Raw genomic sequence first — 22,368 nt, forward strand, 5'->3', positions numbered from 1 at the left:
AGTAACAGACTGGCAGTAAACTGCTACCTGTGGAAACGTCAAGTAACAGACTGGCAGTAAACTGCTACCTGTGGAAACGTCAAGTAACAGACTGGCAGTAAACTGCTACCTGTGGAAACGTCAAGTAACAGACTGGCAGTAAACTGCTGACTGTGGAAACGTCAAGTAACAGACTGGCAGTAAACTGCTGACTGTGGAAACGTCAAGTAACAGACTGGCAGTAAACTGCTGACTGTGGAAACGTCAAGTAACAGACTGGCAGTAAACTGCTACCTGCGGAAACGTCAAGTAACAGACTGGCAGTAAACTGCTACCGGTGGAAACGTCAAGTAACAGACTGGCAGTAAACTGCTACCTGTGGAAACGTCAAGTAACAGACTGGCAGTAAACTGCTACCTGTGGAAATGTCAAGTAACAGACTGGCAGTAAACCGCTGACTGTGGAAACATCAAGTAACAGACTGGCAGTAAACTGCTACCTGTGGAAACGTCAAGCGGCTGACTGGCAGTAAACAGCTACCTGTGGAAACGTCAAGTAACAGACTGGCAGTAAACTGCTACCTGTGGAAACGTCAAGTAACAGACTGGCAGTAAACTGCTACCTGTGGAAATGTCAAGTAACAGACTGGCAGTAAACCGCTGACTGTGGAAACGTCAAGTGGCAGACTGGCAGTAAACTGCTGACTGTGGAAACGTCAAGTGGCAGACTGGCAGTAAACCGCTGACTGTGGAAACGTCAAGTGGCAGACTGGCAGCAAACCGCTGACTGTGGAAACGTCAAGTGGCAGACTGGCAGTAAACTGCTACCTGTGGAAACGTCAAGTGGCAGACTGGCAGGAAACTGCTACCTGTGGAAACGTCAAGTAACAGACTGGCAGTAAACTGCTGACTGTGGAAACGTCAAGTAACAGACTGGCAGTAAACTGCTACCGGTGGAAACGTCAAGTAACAGACTGGCAGTAAACTGCTACCTGTGGAAACGTCAAGTAACAGACTGGCAGTAAACTGCTACCTGTGGAAACGTCAAGTAACAGACTGGCAGTAAACCGCTGACTGTGGAAACGTCAAGTAACAGACTGGCAGTAAACCGCTACCTGTGGAAACGTCAAGTAACAGACTGGCAGTAAACTGCTGACTGTGGAAACGTCAAGTAACAGACTGGCAGTAAACTGCTACCTGTGGAAACGTCAAGTAACAGACTGGCAGTAAACTGCTGACTGTGGAAACGTCAAGTAACAGACTGGCAGTAAACTGCTGACTGTGGAAACGTCAAGTAACAGACTGGCAGTAAACGGCTACCTGTGGAAACGTCAAGTAACAGACTGGCAGTAAACTGCTACCTGTGGAAACGTCAAGTAACAGACTGGCAGTAAACTGCTACCTGTGGAAATGTCAAGTAACAGACTGGCAGTAAACCGCTGACTGTGGAAACATCAAGTAACAGACTGGCAGTAAACTGCTACCTGTGGAAACGTCAAGCCGCAGACTGGCAGTAAACGGCTACCTGTGGAAACGTCAAGTAACAGACTGGCAGTAAACTGCTACCTGTGGAAACGTCAAGTAACAGACTGGCAGTAAACTGCTGACTGTGGAAACGTCAAGTAACAGACTGGCAGTAAACTGCTGACTGTGGAAACGTCAAGTAACAGACTGGCAGTAAACTGCTGACTGTGGAAACGTCAAGTAACAGACTGGCAGTAAACTGCTGACTGTGGAAACGTCAAGTAACAGACTGGCAGTAAACTGCTACCGGTGGAAACGTCAAGTAACAGACTGGCAGTAAACTGCTACCGGTGGAAACGTCAAGTAACAGACTGGCAGTAAACTGCTACCTGTGGAAACGTCAAGTAACAGACTGGCAGTAAACCGCTGACTGTGGAAACATCAAGTAACAGACTGGCAGTAAACTGCTACCTGTGGAAACGTCAAGCGGCAGACTGGCAGTAAACAGCTACCTGTGGAAACGTCAAGTAACAGACTGGCAGTAAACTGCTACCTGTGGAAACGTCAAGTAACAGACTGGCAGTAAACTGCTACCTGTGGAAATGTCAAGTAACAGACTGGCAGTAAACCGCTGACTGTGGAAACGTCAAGTGGCAGACTGGCAGTAAACTGCTGACTGTGGAAACGTCAAGTGGCAGACTGGCAGTAAACCGCTGACTGTGGAAACGTCAAGTGGCAGACTGGCAGCAAACCGCTGACTGTGGAAACGTCAAGTGGCAGACTGGCAGTAAACTGCTACCTGTGGAAACGTCAAGTGGCAGACTGGCAGGAAACTGCTACCTGTGGAAACGTCAAGTAACAGACTGGCAGTAAACTGCTGACTGTGGAAACGTCAAGTAACAGACTGGCAGTAAACTGCTACCGGTGGAAACGTCAAGTAACAGACTGGCAGTAAACTGCTACCTGTGGAAACGTCAAGTAACAGACTGGCAGTAAACTGCTACCTGTGGAAACGTCAAGTAACAGACTGGCAGTAAACCGCTGACTGTGGAAACGTCAAGTAACAGACTGGCAGTAAACCGCTACCTGTGGAAACGTCAAGTAACAGACTGGCAGTAAACTGCTGACTGTGGAAACGTCAAGTAACAGACTGGCAGTAAACTGCTACCTGTGGAAACGTCAAGTAACAGACTGGCAGTAAACTGCTGACTGTGGAAACGTCAAGTAACAGACTGGCAGTAAACTGCTGACTGTGGAAACGTCAAGTAACAGACTAGCAGTAAACTGCTGACTGTGGAAACGTCAAGTAACAGACTGGCAGTAAACGGCTACCTGTGGAAACGTCAAGTAACAGACTGGCAGTAAACTGCTACCTGTGGAAACGTCAAGTAACAGACTGGCAGTAAACTGCTACCTGTGGAAATGTCAAGTAACAGACTGGCAGTAAACCGCTGACTGTGGAAACATCAAGTAACAGACTGGCAGTAAACTGCTACCTGTGGAAACGTCAAGCGGCAGACTGGCAGTAAACGGCTACCTGTGGAAACGTCAAGTAACAGACTGGCAGTAAACTGCTACCTGTGGAAACGTCAAGTAACAGACTGGCAGTAAACTGCTACCTGTGGAAATGTCAAGTAACAGACTGGCAGTAAACCGCTGACTGTGGAAATGTCAAGTGGCAGACTGGCAGTAAACTGCTACCTGTGGAAACGTCAAGTAACAGACTGGCAGGAAACTGCTACCTGTGGAAACGTCAAGTAACAGACTGGCAGTAAACTGCTACCTGTGGAAACGTCAAGTAACAGACTGGCAGTAAACTGCTACCTGTGGAAATGTCAAGTAACAGACTGGCAGTAAACCGCTGACTGTGGAAACGTCAAGTAACAGACTGGCAGTAAACTGCTACCTGTGGAAACGTCAAGCGGCAGACTGGCAGTAAACGGCTACCTGTGGAAACGTCAAGTAACAGACTGGCAGTAAACTGCTACCTGTGGAAACGTCAAGCGGCAGACTGGCAGTAAACGGCTACCTGTGGAAACGTCAAGTAACAGACTGGCAGTAAACTGCTACCTGTGGAAACGTCAAGTAACAGACTGGTAGTAAACTGCTACCTGTGGAAATGTCAAGTAACAGACTGGCAGTAAACCGCTGACTGTGGAAATGTCAAGTGGCAGACTGGCAGTAAACTGCTACCTGTGGAAACGTCAAGTAACAGACTGGCAGGAAACTGCTACCTGTGGAAACGTCAAGTAACAGACTGGCAGTAAACTGCTACCTGTGGAAACGTCAAGTAACAGACTGGCAGTAAACTGCTACCTGTGGAAACGTCAAGTAACAGACTGGCAGTAAACCGCTGACTGTGGAAACGTCAAGTAACAGACTGGCAGTAAACTGCTACCTGTGGAAACGTCAAGCGGCAGACTGGCAGTAAACGGCTACCTGTGGAAACATCAAGTAACAGACTGGCAGTAAACTGCTACCTGTGGAAACGTCAAGTAACAGACTGGCAGTAAACTGCTACCTGTGGAAATGTCAAGTAACAGACTGGCAGTAAACCGCTGACTGTGGAAACGTCAAGTGGCAGACTGGCAGTAAACTGCTACCTGTGGAAACGTCAAGTGGCAGACTGGCAGTAAACTGCTACCTGTGGAAACGTCAAGTAACAGACTGGCAGTAAACTGCTACCTGTGGAAACGTCAAGTAACAGACTGGCAGTAAACCGCTGACTGTGGAAACGTCAAGTAACAGACTGGCAGTAAACTGCTACCTGTGGAAACGTCAAGTAACAGACTGGCAGTAAACTGCTACCTGTGGAAACGTCAAGTAACAGACTGGCAGTAAACTGCTACCTGTGGAAATGTCAAGTAACAGACTGGCAGTAAACTGCTACCTGTGGAAACGTCAAGCGGCAGACTGGCAGTAAACGGCTACCTGTGGAAACGTCAAGTAACAGACTGGCAGTAAACTGCTACCTGTGGAAACGTCAAGTAACAGACTGGCAGTAAACTGCTACCTGTGGAAACGTCAAGTAACAGACTGGCAGTAAACCGCTGACTGTGGAAACGTCAAGTAACAGACTGGCAGTAAACTGCTACCTGTGGAAACGTCAAGCGGCAGACTGGCAGTAAACGGCTACCTGTGGAAACGTCAAGTAACAGACTGGCAGTAAACTGCTACCTGTGGAAACGTCAAGTAACAGACTGGCAGTAAACTGCTACCTGTGGAAACGTCAAGTAACAGACTGGCAGTAAACTGCTACCTGTGAAAACGTCAAGTAACAGACTGGCAGTAAATTGCTACCTGTGGAAACGTCAAGTAACAGACTGGCAGTAAACTGCTACCTGTGGAAACGTCAAGTAACAGACTGGCAGTAAACTGCTACCTGTGGAAACATCAAGTAACAGACTGGCAGTAAACTGCTACCTGTGGAAACGTCAAGTAACAGACTGGCAGTAAACTGCTGACTGTGGAAACATCAAGTAACAGACTGGCAGTAAACTGCTCCCTGTGGAAACGTCAAGTAACAGACTGGCAGTAAACTGCTACCTGTGGAAACGTCAAGTAACAGACTGGCAGTAAACCGCTGACTGTGGAAACGTCAAGCGGCAGACTGGCAGTAAACCGCTACCTGTGGAAACGTCAAGTAACAGACTGGCAGTAAACTGCTACCTGTGGAAACGTCAAGTAACAGACTGGCAGTAAACCGCTACCTGTGGAAACGTCAAGTAACAGACTGGCAGTAAACTGCTGACTGTGGAAACGTCAAGCGGCAGACTGGCAGTAAACGGCTACCTGTGGAAACGTCAAGTAACAGACTGGCAGTAAACCGCTACCTGTGGAAACGTCAAGTAACAGACTGGCAGTAAACTGCTACCTGTGGAAACGTCAAGTAACAGACTGGCGGTAAACTGCTACCTGTGGAAACGTCAAGTAACAGACTGGCAGTAAACTGCTACCTGTGGAAACGTCAAGCGGCAGACTGGCAGTAAACGGCTACCTGTGGAAACGTCAAGTAACAGACTGGCAGTAAACTGCTATCTGTGGAAACGTCAAGTAACAGATTGGCAGTAAACTGCTACCTGTGGAAACGTCAAGTAACAGACTGGCAGTAAACTGCTACCTGTGGAAACGTCAAGTAACAGACTGGCAGTAAACTGCTACCTGTGGAAACGTCAAGTAACAGACTGGCAGTAAACTGCTACCTGTGGAAACGTCAAGTAACAGACTGGCAGTAAACTGCTACCTGTGGAAACGTCAAGTAACAGACTGGCAGTAAACTGCTACCTGTGGAAACGTCAAGTAACAGACTGGCAGTAAACTGCTACCTGTGAAAACGTCAAGTAACAGACTGGCAGTAAATTGCTACCTGTGGAAACGTCAAGTAACAGACTGGCAGTAAACTGCTACCTGTGGAAACGTCAAGTAACAGACTGGCAGTAAACTGCTACCTGTGGAAACGTCAAGTAACAGACTGGCAGTAAACTGCTGACTGTGGAAACGTCAAGTAACAGACTGGCAGTAAACTGCTCGCTGTGGAAATGTCAAGTAACAGACTGGCAGTAAACTGCTACCTGTGGAAACGTCAAGTAACAGACTGGCAGTAAACCGCTGACTGTGGAAACGTCAAGCGGCAGACTGGCAGTAAACCGCTACCTGTGGAAACGTCAAGTAACAGACTGGCAGTAAACTGCTACCTGTGGAAACGTCAAGTAACAGACTGGCAGTCAACCGCTACCTGTGGAAACGTCAAGTAACAGACTGGCAGTAAACTGCTGACTGTGGAAATGTCAAGCGGCAGACTGGCAGTAAACCGCTACCTGTGGAAACGTCAAGTAACAGACTGGCAGTAAACTGCTGACTGTGGAAATGTCAAGTAACAGACTGGCAGTAAACCGCTACCTGTGGAAATGTCAATTAACAGACTGGCAGTAAACTGCTACCTGTGGAAACGTCAAGTAACAGACTGGCATTAAACCGCTACCTGTGGAAACGTCAAGTAACAGACTGGCAGTAAACTGCTACCTGTGGAAACGTCAAGGAACAGACTGGCGGTAAACTGCTGACTGTGGAAACGTCAAGTAACAGACTGGCAGTAAACTGCTGCCTGTGGAAACGTCAAGTAACAGACTGGCAGTAAACTGCTACCTGTGGAAACGTCAAGTAACAGACTGGCAGTAAACTGCTACCTGTGGAAACGTCAAGTGGCAGTAAACTGCTACCTGTGGAAACGTCAAGTAACAGACTGGCAGTAAACTGCTACCTGTGGAAACGTCAAGTAACAGACTGGCAGTAAACTGCTACCTGTGGAAACGTCAAGTAACAGACTGGCAGTAAACTGCTACCTGTGGAAACGTCAAGCGGCAGACTGGCAGTAAACCGCTACCTGTGGAAACGTCAAGTAACAGACTGGCAGTAAACTGCTACCTGTGGAAACGTCAAGTAACAGACTGGCAGTCAACCGCTACCTGTGGAAACGTCAAGTAACAGACTGGCAGTAAACTGCTGACTGTGGAAATGTCAAGCGGCAGACTGGCAGTAAACTGCTACCTGTGGAAACGTCAAGTAACAGACTGGCAGTAAACTGCTGACTGTGGAAATGTCAAGTAACAGACTGGCAGTAAACCGCTACCTGTGGAAATGTCAAGTAACAGACTGGCAGTAAACTGCTACCTGTGGAAACGTCAAGTAACAGACTGGCAGTAAACCGCTACCTGTGGAAACGTCAAGTAACAGACTGGCAGTAAACTGCTACCTGTGGAAACGTCAAGTAACAGACTGGCAGTAAACTGCTACCTGTGGAAACGTCAAGTAACAGACTGGCAGTAAACTGCTACCTGTGGAAACGTCAAGTGGCAGACTGGCAGTAAACTGCTACCTGTGGAAATGTCAATTAACAGACTGGCAGTAAACTGCTACCTGTGGAAACGTCAAGTAACAGACTGGCAGTAAACCGCTACCTGTGGAAACGTCAAGTAACAGACTGGCAGTAAACTGCTACCTGTGGAAACGTCAAGTAACAGACTGGCAGTAAACTGCTGACTGTGGAAATGTCAAGCGGCAGACTGGCAGTAAACCGCTACCTGTGGAAACGTCAAGTAACAGACGGGCAGTAAACTGCTGACTGTGGAAATGTCAAGTAACAGACTGGCAGTAAACCGCTACCTGTGGAAATGTCAATTAACAGACTGGCAGTAAACTGCTACCTGTGGAAACGTCAAGTAACAGACTGGCAGTAAACCGCTACCTGTGGAAACGTCAAGTAACAGACTGGCAGTAAACTGCTACCTGTGGAAACGTCAAGGAACAGACTGGCGGTAAACTGCTGACTGTGGAAACGTCAAGTAACAGACTGGCAGTAAACTGCTGCCTGTGGAAACGTCAAGTAACAGACTGGCAGTAAACTGCTACCTGTGGAAACGTCAAGTAACAGACTGGCAGTAAACTGCTACCTGTGGAAACGTCAAGTGGCAGTAAACTGCTACCTGTGGAAACGTCAAGTAACAGACTGGCAGTAAACTGCTACCTGTGGAAACGTCAAGTAACAGACTGGCAGTAAACTGCTACCTGTGGAAACGTCAAGTAACAGACTGGCAGTAAACTGCTACCTGTGGAAACGTCAAGCGGCAGACTGGCAGTAAACCGCTACCTGTGGAAACGTCAAGTAACAGACTGGCAGTCAACCGCTACCTGTGGAAACGTCAAGTAACAGACTGGCAGTAAACTGCTGACTGTGGAAATGTCAAGCGGCAGACTGGCAGTAAACTGCTACCTGTGGAAACGTCAAGTAACAGACTGGCAGTAAACTGCTGACTGTGGAAATGTCAAGTAACAGACTGGCAGTAAACCGCTACCTGTGGAAATGTCAAGTAACAGACTGGCAGTAAACTGCTACCTGTGGAAACGTCAAGTAACAGACTGGCAGTAAACCGCTACCTGTGGAAACGTCAAGTAACAGACTGGCAGTAAACTGCTACCTGTGGAAACGTCAAGTAACAGACTGGCAGTAAACTGCTACCTGTGGAAACGTCAAGTAACAGACTGGCAGTAAACTGCTACCTGTGGAAACGTCAAGTGGCAGACTGGCAGTAAACTGCTACCTGTGGAAACGTCAAGTAACAGACTGGCAGTAAACTGCTACCTGTGGAAACGTCAAGTAACAGACTGGCAGTAAACTGCTACCTGTGGAAACGTCAAGTAACAGACTGGCAGTAAACCGCTACCTGTGGAAACGTCAAGTAACAGACTGGCAGTAAACTGCTACCTGTGGAAACGTCAAGTAACAGACTGGCAGTCAACCGCTACCTGTGGAAACGTCAAGTAACAGACTTTCAGTAAACTGCTGACTGTGGAAATGTCAAGCGGCAGACTGGCAGTAAACCGCTACCTGTGGAAACGTCAAGTAACAGACTGGCAGTAAACTGCTGACTGTGGAAATGTCAAGTAACAGACTGGCAGTAAACCGCTACCTGTGGAAATGTCAATTAACAGACTGGCAGTAAACTGCTACCTGTGGAAACGTCAAGTAACAGACTGGCAGTAAACCGCTACCTGTGGAAACGTCAAGTAACAGACTGGCAGTAAACTGCTACCTGTGGAAACGTCAAGGAACAGACTGGCGGTAAACTGCTGACTGTGGAAACGTCAAGTAACAGACTGGCAGTAAACTGCTGCCTGTGGAAACGTCAAGTAACAGACTGGCAGTAAACTGCTACCTGTGGAAACGTCAAGTAACAGACTGGCAGTAAACTGCTACCTGTGGAAACGTCAAGTGGCAGTAAACTGCTACCTGTGGAAACGTCAAGTAACAGACTGGCAGTAAACTGCTACCTGTGGAAACGTCAAGTAACAGACTGGCAGTAAACTGCTACCTGTGGAAACGTCAAGCGGCAGACTGGCAGTAAACCGCTACCTGTGGAAACGTCAAGTAACAGACTGGCAGTAAACTGCTACCTGTGGAAACGTCAAGTAACAGACTGGCAGTCAACCGCTACCTGTGGAAACGTCAAGTAACAGACTGGCAGTAAACTGCTGACTGTGGAAATGTCAAGCGGCAGACTGGCAGTAAACTGCTACCTGTGGAAACGTCAAGTAACAGACTGGCAGTAAACTGCTGACTGTGGAAATGTCAAGTAACAGACTGGCAGTAAACCGCTACCTGTGGAAATGTCAAGTAACAGACTGGCAGTAAACTGCTACCTGTGGAAACGTCAAGTAACAGACTGGCAGTAAACCGCTACCTGTGGAAACGTCAAGTAACAGACTGGCAGTAAACTGCTACCTGTGGAAACGTCAAGTAACAGACTGGCAGTAAACTGCTACCTGTGGAAACGTCAAGTAACAGACTGGCAGTAAACTGCTACCTGTGGAAACGTCAAGTAACAGACTGGCAGTAAACCGCTACCTGTGGAAACGTCAAGTAACAGACTGGCAGTAAACTGCTACCTGTGGAAACGTCAAGTAACAGACTGGCAGTAAACTGCTACCTGTGGAAACGTCAAGTAACAGACTGGCAGTAAACTGCTACCTGTGGAAACATCAAGTGGCAGACTGGCAGTAAACTGCTGCTGAGTGCTCACCTTCTGCAGGAACTCCGTTCTCTCTTTCTTCTTATTTCTGCATCGAGCTGCTGCCACTTTATTCTTCTCCCTCCTTCGTTTCCGCCGTTCGTCATCCTCCTGATCTGTCTGAAGAGATTTTAAAGGTAAGCATCTCTCCTCCACATAGAATCTTACATCACAGAGAGAGGCTATTCAGCCCATCATATCTGTGCCAAAAAAAGCATCATGTGTCTCCACATTATAGTTTTAAAATTTGCAAGATTTGTTTTTAAAAATATGATCAAATAATAGTAATCCCTGCAAAAATATTTACTCCTGGAAGCAAAATATACAGCCCTTCACCTCAACAAATCGCACCGCAAAACAATGCAAACACTCCTACTGGTTAAATACAGAGTAACGCTCCCTCTACACTGTCCCATCAAACACTCCCAGGACAGGTACAGCACTGGGATTGGCTGCCCACTGATTTGGGAGCCTGAGTGCATCAACGAGGTGCAGCTGACAGTGCTGGTGGCAGTTGGAGGTTGCAGAGGTGGAGAGAGGAGCTACACTGAGCAAGGGAGAGCTTCTACAAACAAGTAGAGGAAAACTCCAACAACAATCACCTTTAAAAGAGAAGAAAGTGACATTCTTTTTTTGTTGGAAACAAGGCTTTGTCTGGAGGTGGGTGCTGAACACCAGTAATTTACTTTGGACTGTTGGGGGAGGAACAAGTGGCTGGAACAACAAGGGGTGGGGCTGCCAATTCAACAGGAATCTGTGCTGCTGCAAAAGCACACAGGAAAGCTCCCTCCCCACCCCAATTGCCAAGCCTGGGTCAGCTGAAGCTGCCCAGCTAAACAGACGGAAGGGGATAGATAGTGCCTGGGCAGCTTCAGCTGACCCAGGTGAAGACGACTCCCCCAACCAGAAGACCGGAAGACCAACTTCAAAGACTGTTTTAAGTGTACTGTGAGCACCACCTCCAGAAAGCAAGTCATCCCTTCCAGCCTGCCCTTGCCTCTCCTCTATTACCTCAGCCTCTCCACTAATCTGTTGTTTGTTTGTTTGTCTTTACTACACATTCAATATTTTCAGTTAAATCGCTGATATTTGGTGTGCAAGTCCACAATTTGGGGTGGGTTTAGCTCTTGGACCCATGGCAAGCCCTTCATCACCGGTGGCGGGGCCCTCTACTACCTACGCAGCTGCAGCTTCTGTGGCTGCCCACGTGGCCCCGTCACCCTTTAAATTATTGACATGCAGCCATGGGGTGAAGAGCTATCCCCACCCCAACATGTCTATTGAGGCCTGCGTTAAGGCAATGGCCGTGGTTGTCGGCCCCTCGGCCATTGTTGCGGCCTCAAAGATGTATGGGAAGGCTGTGTTCTTTTTGAAGACCGAGCGGGCGGTGTCCCTGGCCCTGAGTAAAGGGCTCACTGTGGGGGGGACCTTCCTGCCAGTGGACCCTCTGGGGGCCACTGCGCATCGGATAATGTTGTCCAACGTCCCACCCTTCATTCCCAGTGAGCTCCTCCTCCCCCACCTGCACCATCTGGGGGAGGTGAGGTCGGGGATCACCCCAGTCCGGCTTGGTCTTCGGGAGCACAGCCTCCAACATGTCTACTCCTTCCGCCGCCAGTTATTTATGCAGCTGGCGCGGGAGGAGGACACGGAGGGCCAATTTAATGTGGAGTTCCAGGGGACGGCCTACCGCGTCTTTTGGACCTCGGACGGGGCGCGGTGCCACGTCTGCAAGGGGGTGGGGCATGTTCGGAAGAACTGCCCCAACCTCCCGGCCGCCAGCTCCACCTCGGCGGCCCAGAGTGGTTCCACAGCACCTCCTCCCACTCCCCCCGCACATCCAACAGACACCGCTCAGTCGGTTCCGGAGGCTGTGGTTTTCACAGCCTCTGGCGGGGAGGGGAGCGTCCGTCCGAGCGGAAGGAAGACGCGGGGAAAAAAGAAACATCGTGAGGCGCGTCCCCTGGACACTTTGACTCAACCCGAGCCTGAGCTCAGCCCAAAGCCCATTCCCATGGAATCCACCTGTCCCAGGGCTGGGCACAGGCCCAGGGTGACTAAAAAAGGAAAAAAGGGTGCGGAGGCGGAGGCCTCTGATGACATGGAGGTCTCTGAGTCTCCGCGCCCAAGTGCGAAAAAGAGGAGAAGGCACCCCTCCACAGAAATAACACAGGGCCCTGAGGTGCAGGGCCCATCTGTTGGAGGGGAGCTGCCTCCTGTTTCTGGTCCTCAGGCGCCCCCTACCGCCACCACCAAGGCTGCAAAGTCCGGGCAGGTGCTCCCTATTCCTCAGGATGGAGGGGAGGGGATGGCCCCGGTACGTGAGGCCCCTCCTGAAGGAGTAAGTGGGGCCCTGCTTGTGGTGGGGGAGCCTGGGGAAACCGCCCATTCCGCCACTGCTACTGGGTCGGGTGTCCTGAATGAAGGGGAGGGCGAGGCCCCAGAGGGTCGGGCCTCCCAGCCGGAGTCCACCACCAACCAGGAGACACCCGACCCAGTTATAACTGAGAATGCTGCCCCATCTGCTGGGCCTGTGGGTGCTGGCGGAGCGGGAGATGGCCTCCTCTCGCCGCCTCCAGTCTCGGCTCCGGCTGGTTTCCCGGAGTCCGGAACTTCTGTCTCCCCTGGACCAGTCATTGGCCTGGGGATGGAGGTGGAGGGGGGTCCTGAACCGCTGGTGCCTACAGGCTCCAGTTTCACAATAGAACCCAGAGAGGACTCCTCTGCCATCGATCCTGGGGGTGGGATCGTGACGGAGGCGGGACCAGCTGGCGCTGGCGGTGACGACCCGGAGGAGGATGGGGATTCGGTGCGGGGCACAGAGGATGATCTTGATTCCATCGCCAGTGAGGTGGTGGAGTCCCTCGTGCCTCCCACCGAATCTCCTCTCATCCCCACGGCGGAACTCCGGGATTTCCTCGCGGCTTGCAGAGGTTGCCGCAATAAAGTTCAGCTGGCCCTCGACCGTTGGTCGAATCTGGCGCTGATCATCCAGTCCGTCCGTGCCGCCCTTAAGATAGCGGGCAAGCGCGCGGACGTGAAACTGGTTGAGAGGCGCCGTTTTAATGTGTTCCTCAATGGGTTGCTGGGGGAGTGGAGGGCCAGGTGCACTTCCACTCCCTCCTCACAGTGAGCTGTTGGTGACGGGTTTTACGTACCTTTGACATGAAGATAACCATAGCCAGCCTCAACATCAACGGCAGCAGAGGGGCTCACCGCAGATTTCACAATCTCTCAGTCCTCAGGGAAGGGAGATACGCGGTGAGCTTTCTGCAGGAAACCCACACCGTTCCGGGAGACGAAGCCACCTGGCTCCTGGAGTGGCAGGGTGGGGTCTACATGAGTCACCTCACCCCTATTTCTAGTGGGGTGGCTATCTTGTTGGCCCCGACTTTTCAGCCGGAGATCTTGGGGGTCAAGGAGCTAGTGCCGGGCCGCTTGCTCCACCTCGCCGTTCGCCTGGGTAGCGTGCCGCTCCACTTTGTGAACGTGTACGCGCCCAGGCCTGGCGCTTTGCAAGCGCGCTTCTTTGAAGAAGTGTCCGCTCTCTTGAGCTCCATCGATAGCGGCGAGTGCATCATCCTCGGGGGGGATTTTAACTGCACCCTCGAGGTGGGGGATCGCTCCGGTCCCCAGCGCGGCCAAGCGTCGGTGGAGAAGTTGAGGGGACTGATCAGCTCCCTTAACTTGGTGGACGTCTGGCGGAATCTCCATCCCGACTCCAGCGCCTTCACGTGGAGGTCTGGAGGAGGGGGGTCGCGAATCGACCGCCTCTACATTTCGCAGGTGTACGTCTCCCGTGTCTCGGCGGCCTCCATGCGGCTGGTGCCGTGCTCGGACCACCGCCTGGTGTGGGCGGAGTTCACTCCGCTCCGCACGCGGGCGGGGTCTGCGTACTGGCACTTTAACAACCGGCTGCTGGAGGACGTGCGATTTCGGGACTCGTTCTGTCGATTCTGGGCCGACTGGAGAAGGAAGCAGGGGGGCTTCCCCTCCTTGAGGCTATGGTGGGATGTGGGCAAGACTCACATCCGCGTCTTCTGTCAGGAGTACGCGAAGGGGTCGACCAAGAGGCGGGAAGCCGAGGTCGGGCGCCTTGAGAGGGAGGTGCTCGACTTGGAATCCCGCCTCGGTCATGCCGTCGCGGACCCGGCCCTGTGGCAGGCGTACAAAGAGAAGAAGGGCGCGCTGAGGAACCTGCAGCTCATAGGGTCCCGAGGCGTGTACGTGAGGTCGCGGATCCAGATCCTGGAAGATTTGGACCGCGCCTCACCCTTCTTCTACTCGCTGGAAAAATGGCGGGGGGTCCGTAAGCAGCTCGTCGAGCTGCTGGCCGACGACGGATCCTCCATCACGGATCCGGAGGGAATGGGCCTCCTGGTCCGGACGTATTACAGTGCGTTGTTCTCTCCGGATCCGTCCAGCGAGGATGCGCGCAGAGTTTTGTGGAAGGACCTGCCGCAGGTCAGCCCGGAGGGCGCCGAAGGATTGGAGGCTCCGCTCACGTTGGCGGAGCTGACTGGCGCCCTCCACCAGCTCTCGGGGGGCAAATCCCCAGGGCTGGATGGGTTGACCGTGGAGTTCCTCAGGGCGTTCTGGGACGTCCTGGGGGACGATTACGCGCGGGTCCTGGGGGAAAGCCTGGCGACCGGGGAGATGGCCCTCTCGTGGCGCAGGGCGGTCATCGTCCTGCTGCCGAAGAGGGGCGATCTCCGCCTGCTTAAAAACTGGCGTCCGGTCTCCCTCCTCAGCACGGATTATAAGATCTTTGCCCGGGCTATGTCTACCCGCCTGGGCTCCGTGCTGGCCCACATGATCCACCCCGACCAGTCCTACACGGTCCCGGGCCGGTCCATCCAGGACAACATCCACCTGGTCCGGGACCTGATCCATCTTTCCCAGAGGACTGGTCAGTCGGTCGCCTTTCTCTCCCTCGATCAGGAGAAGGCTTTCGACAGGGTGGATTACGATTACCTTTTCGGGACTCTGCGCGCTTTCGGACTCGGGCCGCATTTCGTGGCCCGGGTCCGACTTTTATACGCCGCCGCAGAGTGTCTAGTCAAAGTTAACGGGTCCTTGACGGCGCCCCTTCGATTTGGGAGAGGAGTGCGTCAGGGGTGCCCCATGTCCGGCCAATTGTATACCATCTGCGTGGAGCCCTTCCTGTGCTTGCTTCGCAGGAGGTTGACGGGATTGGCTCTGCGCGAGCCGGCCATGCGGGTCGTCCTCTCAGCTTACGCCGATGACGTGCTCCTCGCAATCACAGATCCCGTAGACTTGCGGAGGATGCGCGACTGCCAGCAGACCTTTTCTGCCGCGTCCTCCGCGAGGATCAATTGGGAGAAATGTTCCGGACTCCTGGTTGGTCAGTGGCGGGTGGATTCCCTGCCGGAGGAGATGACACCTTTTGCGTGGAGCACCACGCACCTCCTCTATCTGGGAGTCCACCTTAGCCCCGCTGAGGAAGCCTGGCCAGCAAACTGGCAGGAGTTGGAGGCGAAAGTCACCGCTCGGCTGGGGCGCTGGACAGGACTGCTCCGAGTGCTTTCCTACAGGGGCCGAGCGTTGGTCATAAACCAACTGGTGGCCTCCATGCTGTGGTACCGGTTGGTCACTTTGGCCCCGCCCCCTGTATTCGCCACCAAGATCCAGAAGAAACTCGTCGATTTCTTCTGGGGCAAGAGGAAACACTGGGTCTCTGCCGCGGTCCTGAGTCTCCCAATCGAGGAGGGCGGTCAGTCGCTGGTGTGCGTCTGCACCCAGGCTGCGACTCTCCGGCTTCGGACCCTGCAGAGATACCTGTACGTCGAGCGTCCTCCCAGATGGTGTGCGCTGGCGACGTATTTTTTCTGCCAGTGTCACTGCCTTCAAGACGACACGCAGCTCCCGGTTGAGACCGTTAGCCGCGCCTCTCTGTGTGAGTTGCCTGTCTTTTACCGGGATCTTTTCCGAGTCTGGAACATGGTCGCCTCCAGTCAGGGCGCTCCCCCACCGGTGGAGGAGAGCGCCTCGGCTGTCTGGGCGGCCGACTCCGGGGACGGTCCGGCGGGCGGAGGAGTAGCCGAAACCCCCGGGACGCCCCTCACTGCGGGTGGCGAGGGGGCTCGGGAGTGCGGAGCGATCCCGGCCGAGCTGACACCCGCTCGGCCGGAACTGCTCATCGGACCCAGGCCCCGAAACCCTCCTCGGGAGCCGGTCCCGCACAACCCGAGCCACCTCTCGGAAATGCCCTCCGTGCCATTCCAATCGGCGCGGAGGGGTTTCCTGTACGGGCTGCTCCTGCACACTCTCCACTTCCTCGCCCTCGTCAGCCGGCCGGACACGCCCTGGCGGTCCGCGTTGCCATCTGGCGGCGAGGGGAAACCCCGATGGAGGTCTCTCTACGCGGGAGTCTTCCCCCTTTACATCGGGGACCTGGGGTGGAGGGTGCTGCACAGAGCAGTCCCGTGCAATAGGCTTTTAAGTAGGTTCACGGACTCCCAGGCCACCTGTACTTTCTGCGGCCTGGACGAGTCCGTGTTCCACATTTATACGGAGTGTGCGAGGTTGCAGCCCCTATTTGAGTATCTGAAGGGGCTGCTCCTCAAATTCTGGCTGCACTTCAGTCCCACGCTCCTGATCTTTGGGCACCCGGTGCGGAGGGGCTTGGGCCGGGAGGAGGATCTCCTCGTCGGTCTGCTCCTGGGCCTGGCCAAGGTGGCAATTCACAGGTCCAGGTTGCGGGCCGTCGGGGGGTCCGTCCTCCCCGATTGCCTGCCCCTCTTCCGCGGTTACGTTCGCGCCCGGGTGTCCCTGGAAAAGGAGCATGCGGTGTCCGCCGGTACGCTTGAGGCCTTCCGCGACCGGTGGGCACCGCAGGGACTGGAGTGCATTGTCAACGCCGAGAATGGCATTTTAATTTGAGTTTTTTGTTTATTTATCTGGTTTTAATAAAGTTATTTTAAAAATATAAGTGTGTATATAAAGGGGGCCTGAGGAATAAAGGCCCCCTCGACATAAAAAATATATATAAAAGGGGCCTGGGTGAAAAAAAAACGGGGGTTAGATACAGAGTAAAGCTCCCTCGCTGTTTGCCCGTGTCCTGAGCTCATTGACGAAACGAGACAGTAGAATGAATAAAAACAGAAAGTGCTGGAAATACTCAGCAGATCTGGCAGCATCTGTGGAGAGAGAAACAGAGTTAACGTTTCAGGTCAGTGACCTTTCACGAGAACTGGCAAATATTAGAAAAAAATTAGGTATTAAGTGAAGGGGTCGTGGGGGGGGTAGAAAGCAATGAAGGTGAACAAGGTAAAACAGAGAAACAGAAATCCCATCAGAGAGAAGAGCAGAACTGCTTCAAGGTAGGCATTCCTGGAAAAGAAGTAGCAGTGAATTAAACATTTCCCGCACCTCTACCCTCACCCCTTCCACTCCCTCCCAGAACCGTGACAGGGTTCCCCTTGTCCTCACTTTCCATCCCATCAGCCTCCATGTCCAAAGGATCATCCTCCGCCATTTTCGCCACCTCCAGCGTGATGCCACCATTAAAGAAATCTTCCCTTCTCCTCCTGTCAGCATTCCGAAGGGATCGTTCCCTCTGAAGCCCTGGTCCACTCCTCCATTACTCCCACCACTTTGTCCCTGTCCCATGGCACCTTCCCCTGCAATCGCAGGAGGTGTAATACCTGCCCATTTACCTCCTCTCTCCTCACTATCCAAGGCCCCAAACATTCCTTCCTGGTGAAGCAGCGATTTACTTGTACTTCTTTCAATTTAGTATACTGTATTCGCTGCTCACAGTGCGGGCTCCTCTACACCGGGGAGACCAAATGCAGATTGGGTGACCACTTTGCGGAACATCTCCGCTCAGTCAAGCAAGCAGGACTCCGAGCTTCCGGTTGCTTGCCACTTCAACACACCCTCCTGCTCTCATGCCCACATTTCTATCTTTGGCCTGCTCCAGTGTTCCAGTGAACATCAATGCAAGCTCGAGGAGCAGCACCTGATCTTTCAATTAGGCACTCTACAGCCTTCCAGACTGAATAATGAGTTCAATAACTTCAGAGCATGACTGGCCTTTCTTAAAATATTTATTTTTTAACCATATGCCTGTTTTTTTATATAGACAGAGCTGCTCATTATTCTGTTATTAACACTCTCTCTGGCATAAAGCTTTGTCGTCCACAAGCATTATCACACTCTTTGCCTTTCTCCTAGGACAGCTTTGTTATTTAATCTCTTCTACCCTAGCACACACCTTCCCTTTTGTTCTCTTCCTCACTAACCCTTCCCCACCAACCCCCTTCACTTGCTTAAAACCCATTTCTTATCTAACCTTTGCCAGTTCTGATGTAAGGACACAGGCCTGAAACGTTAACTCTGCTTCTCTCTCCACAGATGCTGCCAGACCTGCTGAGTATTTCCAGCACTTTGTTTTTATTTCAGAATTCCAACATCTGCAGTATTTTGCTTTTATTACAGTCGAATCATTCTTTGTCATCCTCTAGATCGTCTGCCAGCCAGGCTTTTGCAATATGAACTAAGATCTCACCTCACTCTTCACTGTCTGTTGCCGTTTGCTGTACTTCACTCCGAGGAAGTGCAGAGGTGAGATTATCCCACTCACGTGCCGGAGATCTGTGAATTTCAGCTCCTCTGTGGTTAGTGTGTCTGTGGGCATTCCCATTAGTGTTTCAATGACTGGGAGAGATCCCGCATTTAGGGAGGGATCTGGGATCTGTCCGGGCATCATCTCCAGAAAATACAATGCACGTGTTTCGGACCGTCTCCGAACGCCTGTCGTAGACAGAGGTTATGTTAGAGGCCACAGAAAAAGACAAACCTTAATTTACTATAAACGATAACTACCTCAGTAACCAGAGGACCTCATTAACCTACATTACACTAACTGCACTTCAAAACTACTTCATTCTTTGTGAAGCAGCTTGGGGCATCCGGAGATCATGGAAGCTGCTACATAAATGGATTGGGTTTCGATTCATGGGGCACTGGCACCAGTACTGGGGAAAGATGTACTGTTGGGACGGTCTATGCCTGAACTGTGCTGGGACCAGTATTCTGGCGAGTTGTATAACAAGGGCAGTAGAGAAGGCTTTAAGCTAAATAGTAGGGGCAAAGGATCAAGTGAGGGAAGATGTGATAATTTAAAGAGGAGAAGGCAAGAGAGCAAGATAGCAATAAGGGTAATGATAATCAGAGAGTGTGGCAGGAAGGGACAGTGTGTACAAACTCAAGTTTTTCATTTGTTTCTGCGATGTGGGTGTCACTGGCCAGGCCAGTATTTATTGCCCATCCCTAATTGCCCTTGAGAAGGTGGTGGTGAGCTGCCTTCTTGAACCACTGCAGTCCATGTGGGGTAGGTACACCCACAGTGCTGTTAGGAAGGGAGTTCCAGGATTTTGACCCAGCGACAGTGAAGGAACAGCGATATAGTTCCAGGTCAGGATGGTGTGTGACTAGGAGGGGAACTTGCAGGTGGTGGTGTTCCCATGTAATTGCTGCCCTTGTCCTTCTAGTTGGTAGAGGTCGCGGGTTTGGAAGGTGCTGTCTAAGGAGCCTTGGTGAGTTGCTGCAGTGCATACAAACATATGAATTAGGAGCAGAAGTAGGCCATTCGGCCCCTCTAGCCTGCTCCGCCATTCAATAAGATCACGCTGATCTGTTTGTGTTTCACATTCCACACTCCCATCTACCCCCGATAACCTTTGACTCCCTTGCCTAACAAGAATCTATCTATCTCCACCTTAAAAATATTCAATGACCCCACCTCCACCACCTTCTGAAGCAGAGAGTTCCAAAGTCGCACAACCCTCTGAGAAAAAATTTCTCATCTTTGTCCTAAAAGGGCGATCCCGAATTTTAAAACCGTGCCCCCCACTCACCCACAAGAGGAAACATCCTTTCCACATCCACCTTGTCAAGACCGTTCAGGATCTTATAAACTTCAATCAAGTCTCCCCTCACTCTTCTAAACTCCAGTGAAAACAAGCCCAGTCTGTCCAACCTTTCCTCATAAGACAACCCGCTCATTCCAGGTATCAATCTAGTAAACCTCCTCTGAACCACCTCCAAAGCATTTACATCCTTCCTTAAATAAGGACTCAGAAACTGCACACAGTATTCAAGATGTGGTCTCACCAATTCCCTGTATAACTGAAGATAGCATCCTTACTTTGATTTTCAATTCCTCTTGTAACAAAGGACAGCATTCCATTACTTGCTCTACTGATATACTAATTTTTTGTGACTCATGCACTAGAACACCTAGATCCCTCGGCACCTCGAAATTCTGCGGTTGTTCTTTTAAGTAATACTCTGCTTTTTTATTCTTCGTGCCAAAGTGAACAACTTCATATTTTTCCACATTATACTCCATCTGCCAGATTTTTGCCCACTCACTCAACCTATCTATATCGGTCTGCAACCTCCGTATGTCCTCTTCACAACATACTTTCTAACTATCTTTGTGTCATTTGCAAATTTAGCTGCCATGCCATCACTCCCCTCATCTAATTCATTGATAAAAATTGTACAAAGTTGAGGCCGCAGCACAGGCCCCTGCGGGACTCCACTCGGCACATCCTGCCAATAAGAAAAGGGCCCATTTATGCATCCTCTGTTTTCTGCCAGCCAGTCAATCTTCTATCCATGTTAATATGTTACCCCCTATATCATGAGCTCCTACTTTGTGTATTAACCTTTTATGTGGCACCTTGGATTTCCAGAAGGCATTTGACAAGTACAGTACGTCACCGGGCTCCCTTTTATCTACAGCGCATGATACTCCTTCAAAGAATTCCAATAAATTGATTAAACGTGATTTCCCTTTCACAAAGCTATGCTGACTATTCCCGATTACCTTGAGTTTTTCTAAGTGCCCAGCTACAACCTCCTTAATGATCGATTCTAACACCTTCCCCATGACATTGGGGGCATAGAGTATAAAAATTGGCAAGTCATGTTGCAGCTGTACAGAACCTTCGTTAGGCCACACTTAGAATATTGCGTGCAATTCTGGTCGCCACACTACCAGAAGGATGTGGAGGCTTTGGAGAGGGTACAGAGGAGGTTTACCAGGATGTTGCCTGGTCTGGAGGGCATTAGCTATGAGGAGAGGTTGGATAAACTCGGATTGTTTTCACTGGAACGACGGAGGTGGAGGGGTGACATGATAGAGGTTTACAAAGTTATGAGTGGCATGGACAGAGTGGATAGTCAGAAGCTTTTTCCCAGGGTGGAAGAGTCAGTTACTAGGGGACATAGGTTTAAGGTGAGAGGGGCAAAGTTTAGAGGGGATGTGCGAGGCAAGTTCTTTACACAGAGGGTGGTGAGTGCCTGGAACTTGCTGCCGGGGAGGTGGTGGAAGCAGGTACGATACGACGTTTAAGAGGCATCTTGACAAATACATGAATAGGATGGGAATAGAGGGATACGGACCCCGGAAGTGCAGAAGGTTTTAGTTTAGACCGCCATCAAGATCGGTGCAGGCTTGGAGGGCCGAATGGCCTGTTCCTGTGCTCAACTGTTCTTTGTTCTTTGACAGACGTCAAGCTAACTGGCCTTTAGTTGCCTGTTTTCTGCCTCCCCCCATTCTTGAATAGAGGGGTTATATTTGCTACTTTCCAGTCTAATGGAACATTTCCAGAATCTAGAGAATTTTGAAAGATTAACACCAATGCATCTACTACCTCACTAGCCACTTCTTTTAGGACCCTAGGATGAAGTCCATCAGGACCCAGGGACTTGTCAGCCCGCAGCTCCATCAGTTTGGTCAGTACCACTTCCCTGGTGATAGTAATTTCACCAAGTTCCTCTTTTCCTTCCACCTCCTGATTTACAGCTATTACTGGAATGTTTTTTTGTATCCTCTATAATGAAGACAGAAGCAAAATAATTGTTCAATGTAACCACCAGTTCCTTATTATTTACTATTCATTCCCCATTCTCTCTCTCTAGAGGACCAACACTCACTTTACTTACTCTTATCCTTTTTAAATACCTGTAGAAACTCTTGCTGTTTTTACATTTCTAGCTAGCTTCCTCTCATACTCTAATTTCTTTCTCCTGATTAACCTTTTAGTCATTCTCTGCTGTTCTTTATATTCTGACCAATCGTATGACCTGCCACTCACCTTTGCACAATTATATGCTTTTTCCTCAAGTTTGATGCTTTCCTTAACTTCTTTAGTTAACCACGGATGGTGGGTCCTCCCCTTAGAATTTTTCTTTGTAGTAGGAATATACTTATTCTGAGTATTCTGAAATATCCCCTTAAATGTCTGCCACTGCTTCCCTATTGATCTATCTCCAAACCTAGTAAAAAATAAGGAATAGCAAGAATCAGAAAACACTGGTGGCAG

At 50.8% G+C, this 22,368-nt stretch overlaps 1 protein-coding gene across 9 annotated transcripts in view; it reads right to left on the minus strand.

Moving 5' to 3' along the window:
* LOC137373538 (jun dimerization protein 2-like) overlaps positions 1-22,368 on the minus strand; it is a 90,773-nt gene that overhangs the window by 13,897 nt on the left and 54,508 nt on the right. For 6 of the 9 annotated variants that reach the window (XM_068038430.1, XM_068038432.1, XM_068038431.1 and 3 more), the window contains 2 exons: positions 18,540-18,784; positions 10,019-10,126 (listed from right to left, as the gene is read on the minus strand). In XM_068038430.1, the coding sequence (XP_067894531.1) occupies positions 10,019-10,126; positions 18,540-18,784 (353 nt within the window). Of the gene's footprint in view, positions 1-10,018; positions 10,127-18,539; positions 18,785-22,140; positions 22,322-22,368 lie in introns of all 9 variants that reach the window. The other 3 variants (XM_068038438.1, XM_068038436.1, XM_068038437.1) reach the window with 1 other exon arrangement.

This window comes from Heterodontus francisci, chromosome 9 (assembly GCF_036365525.1).
Source record: "Heterodontus francisci isolate sHetFra1 chromosome 9, sHetFra1.hap1, whole genome shotgun sequence".
Classification (NCBI taxonomy): Eukaryota; Metazoa; Chordata; class Chondrichthyes; order Heterodontiformes; family Heterodontidae; genus Heterodontus; species Heterodontus francisci.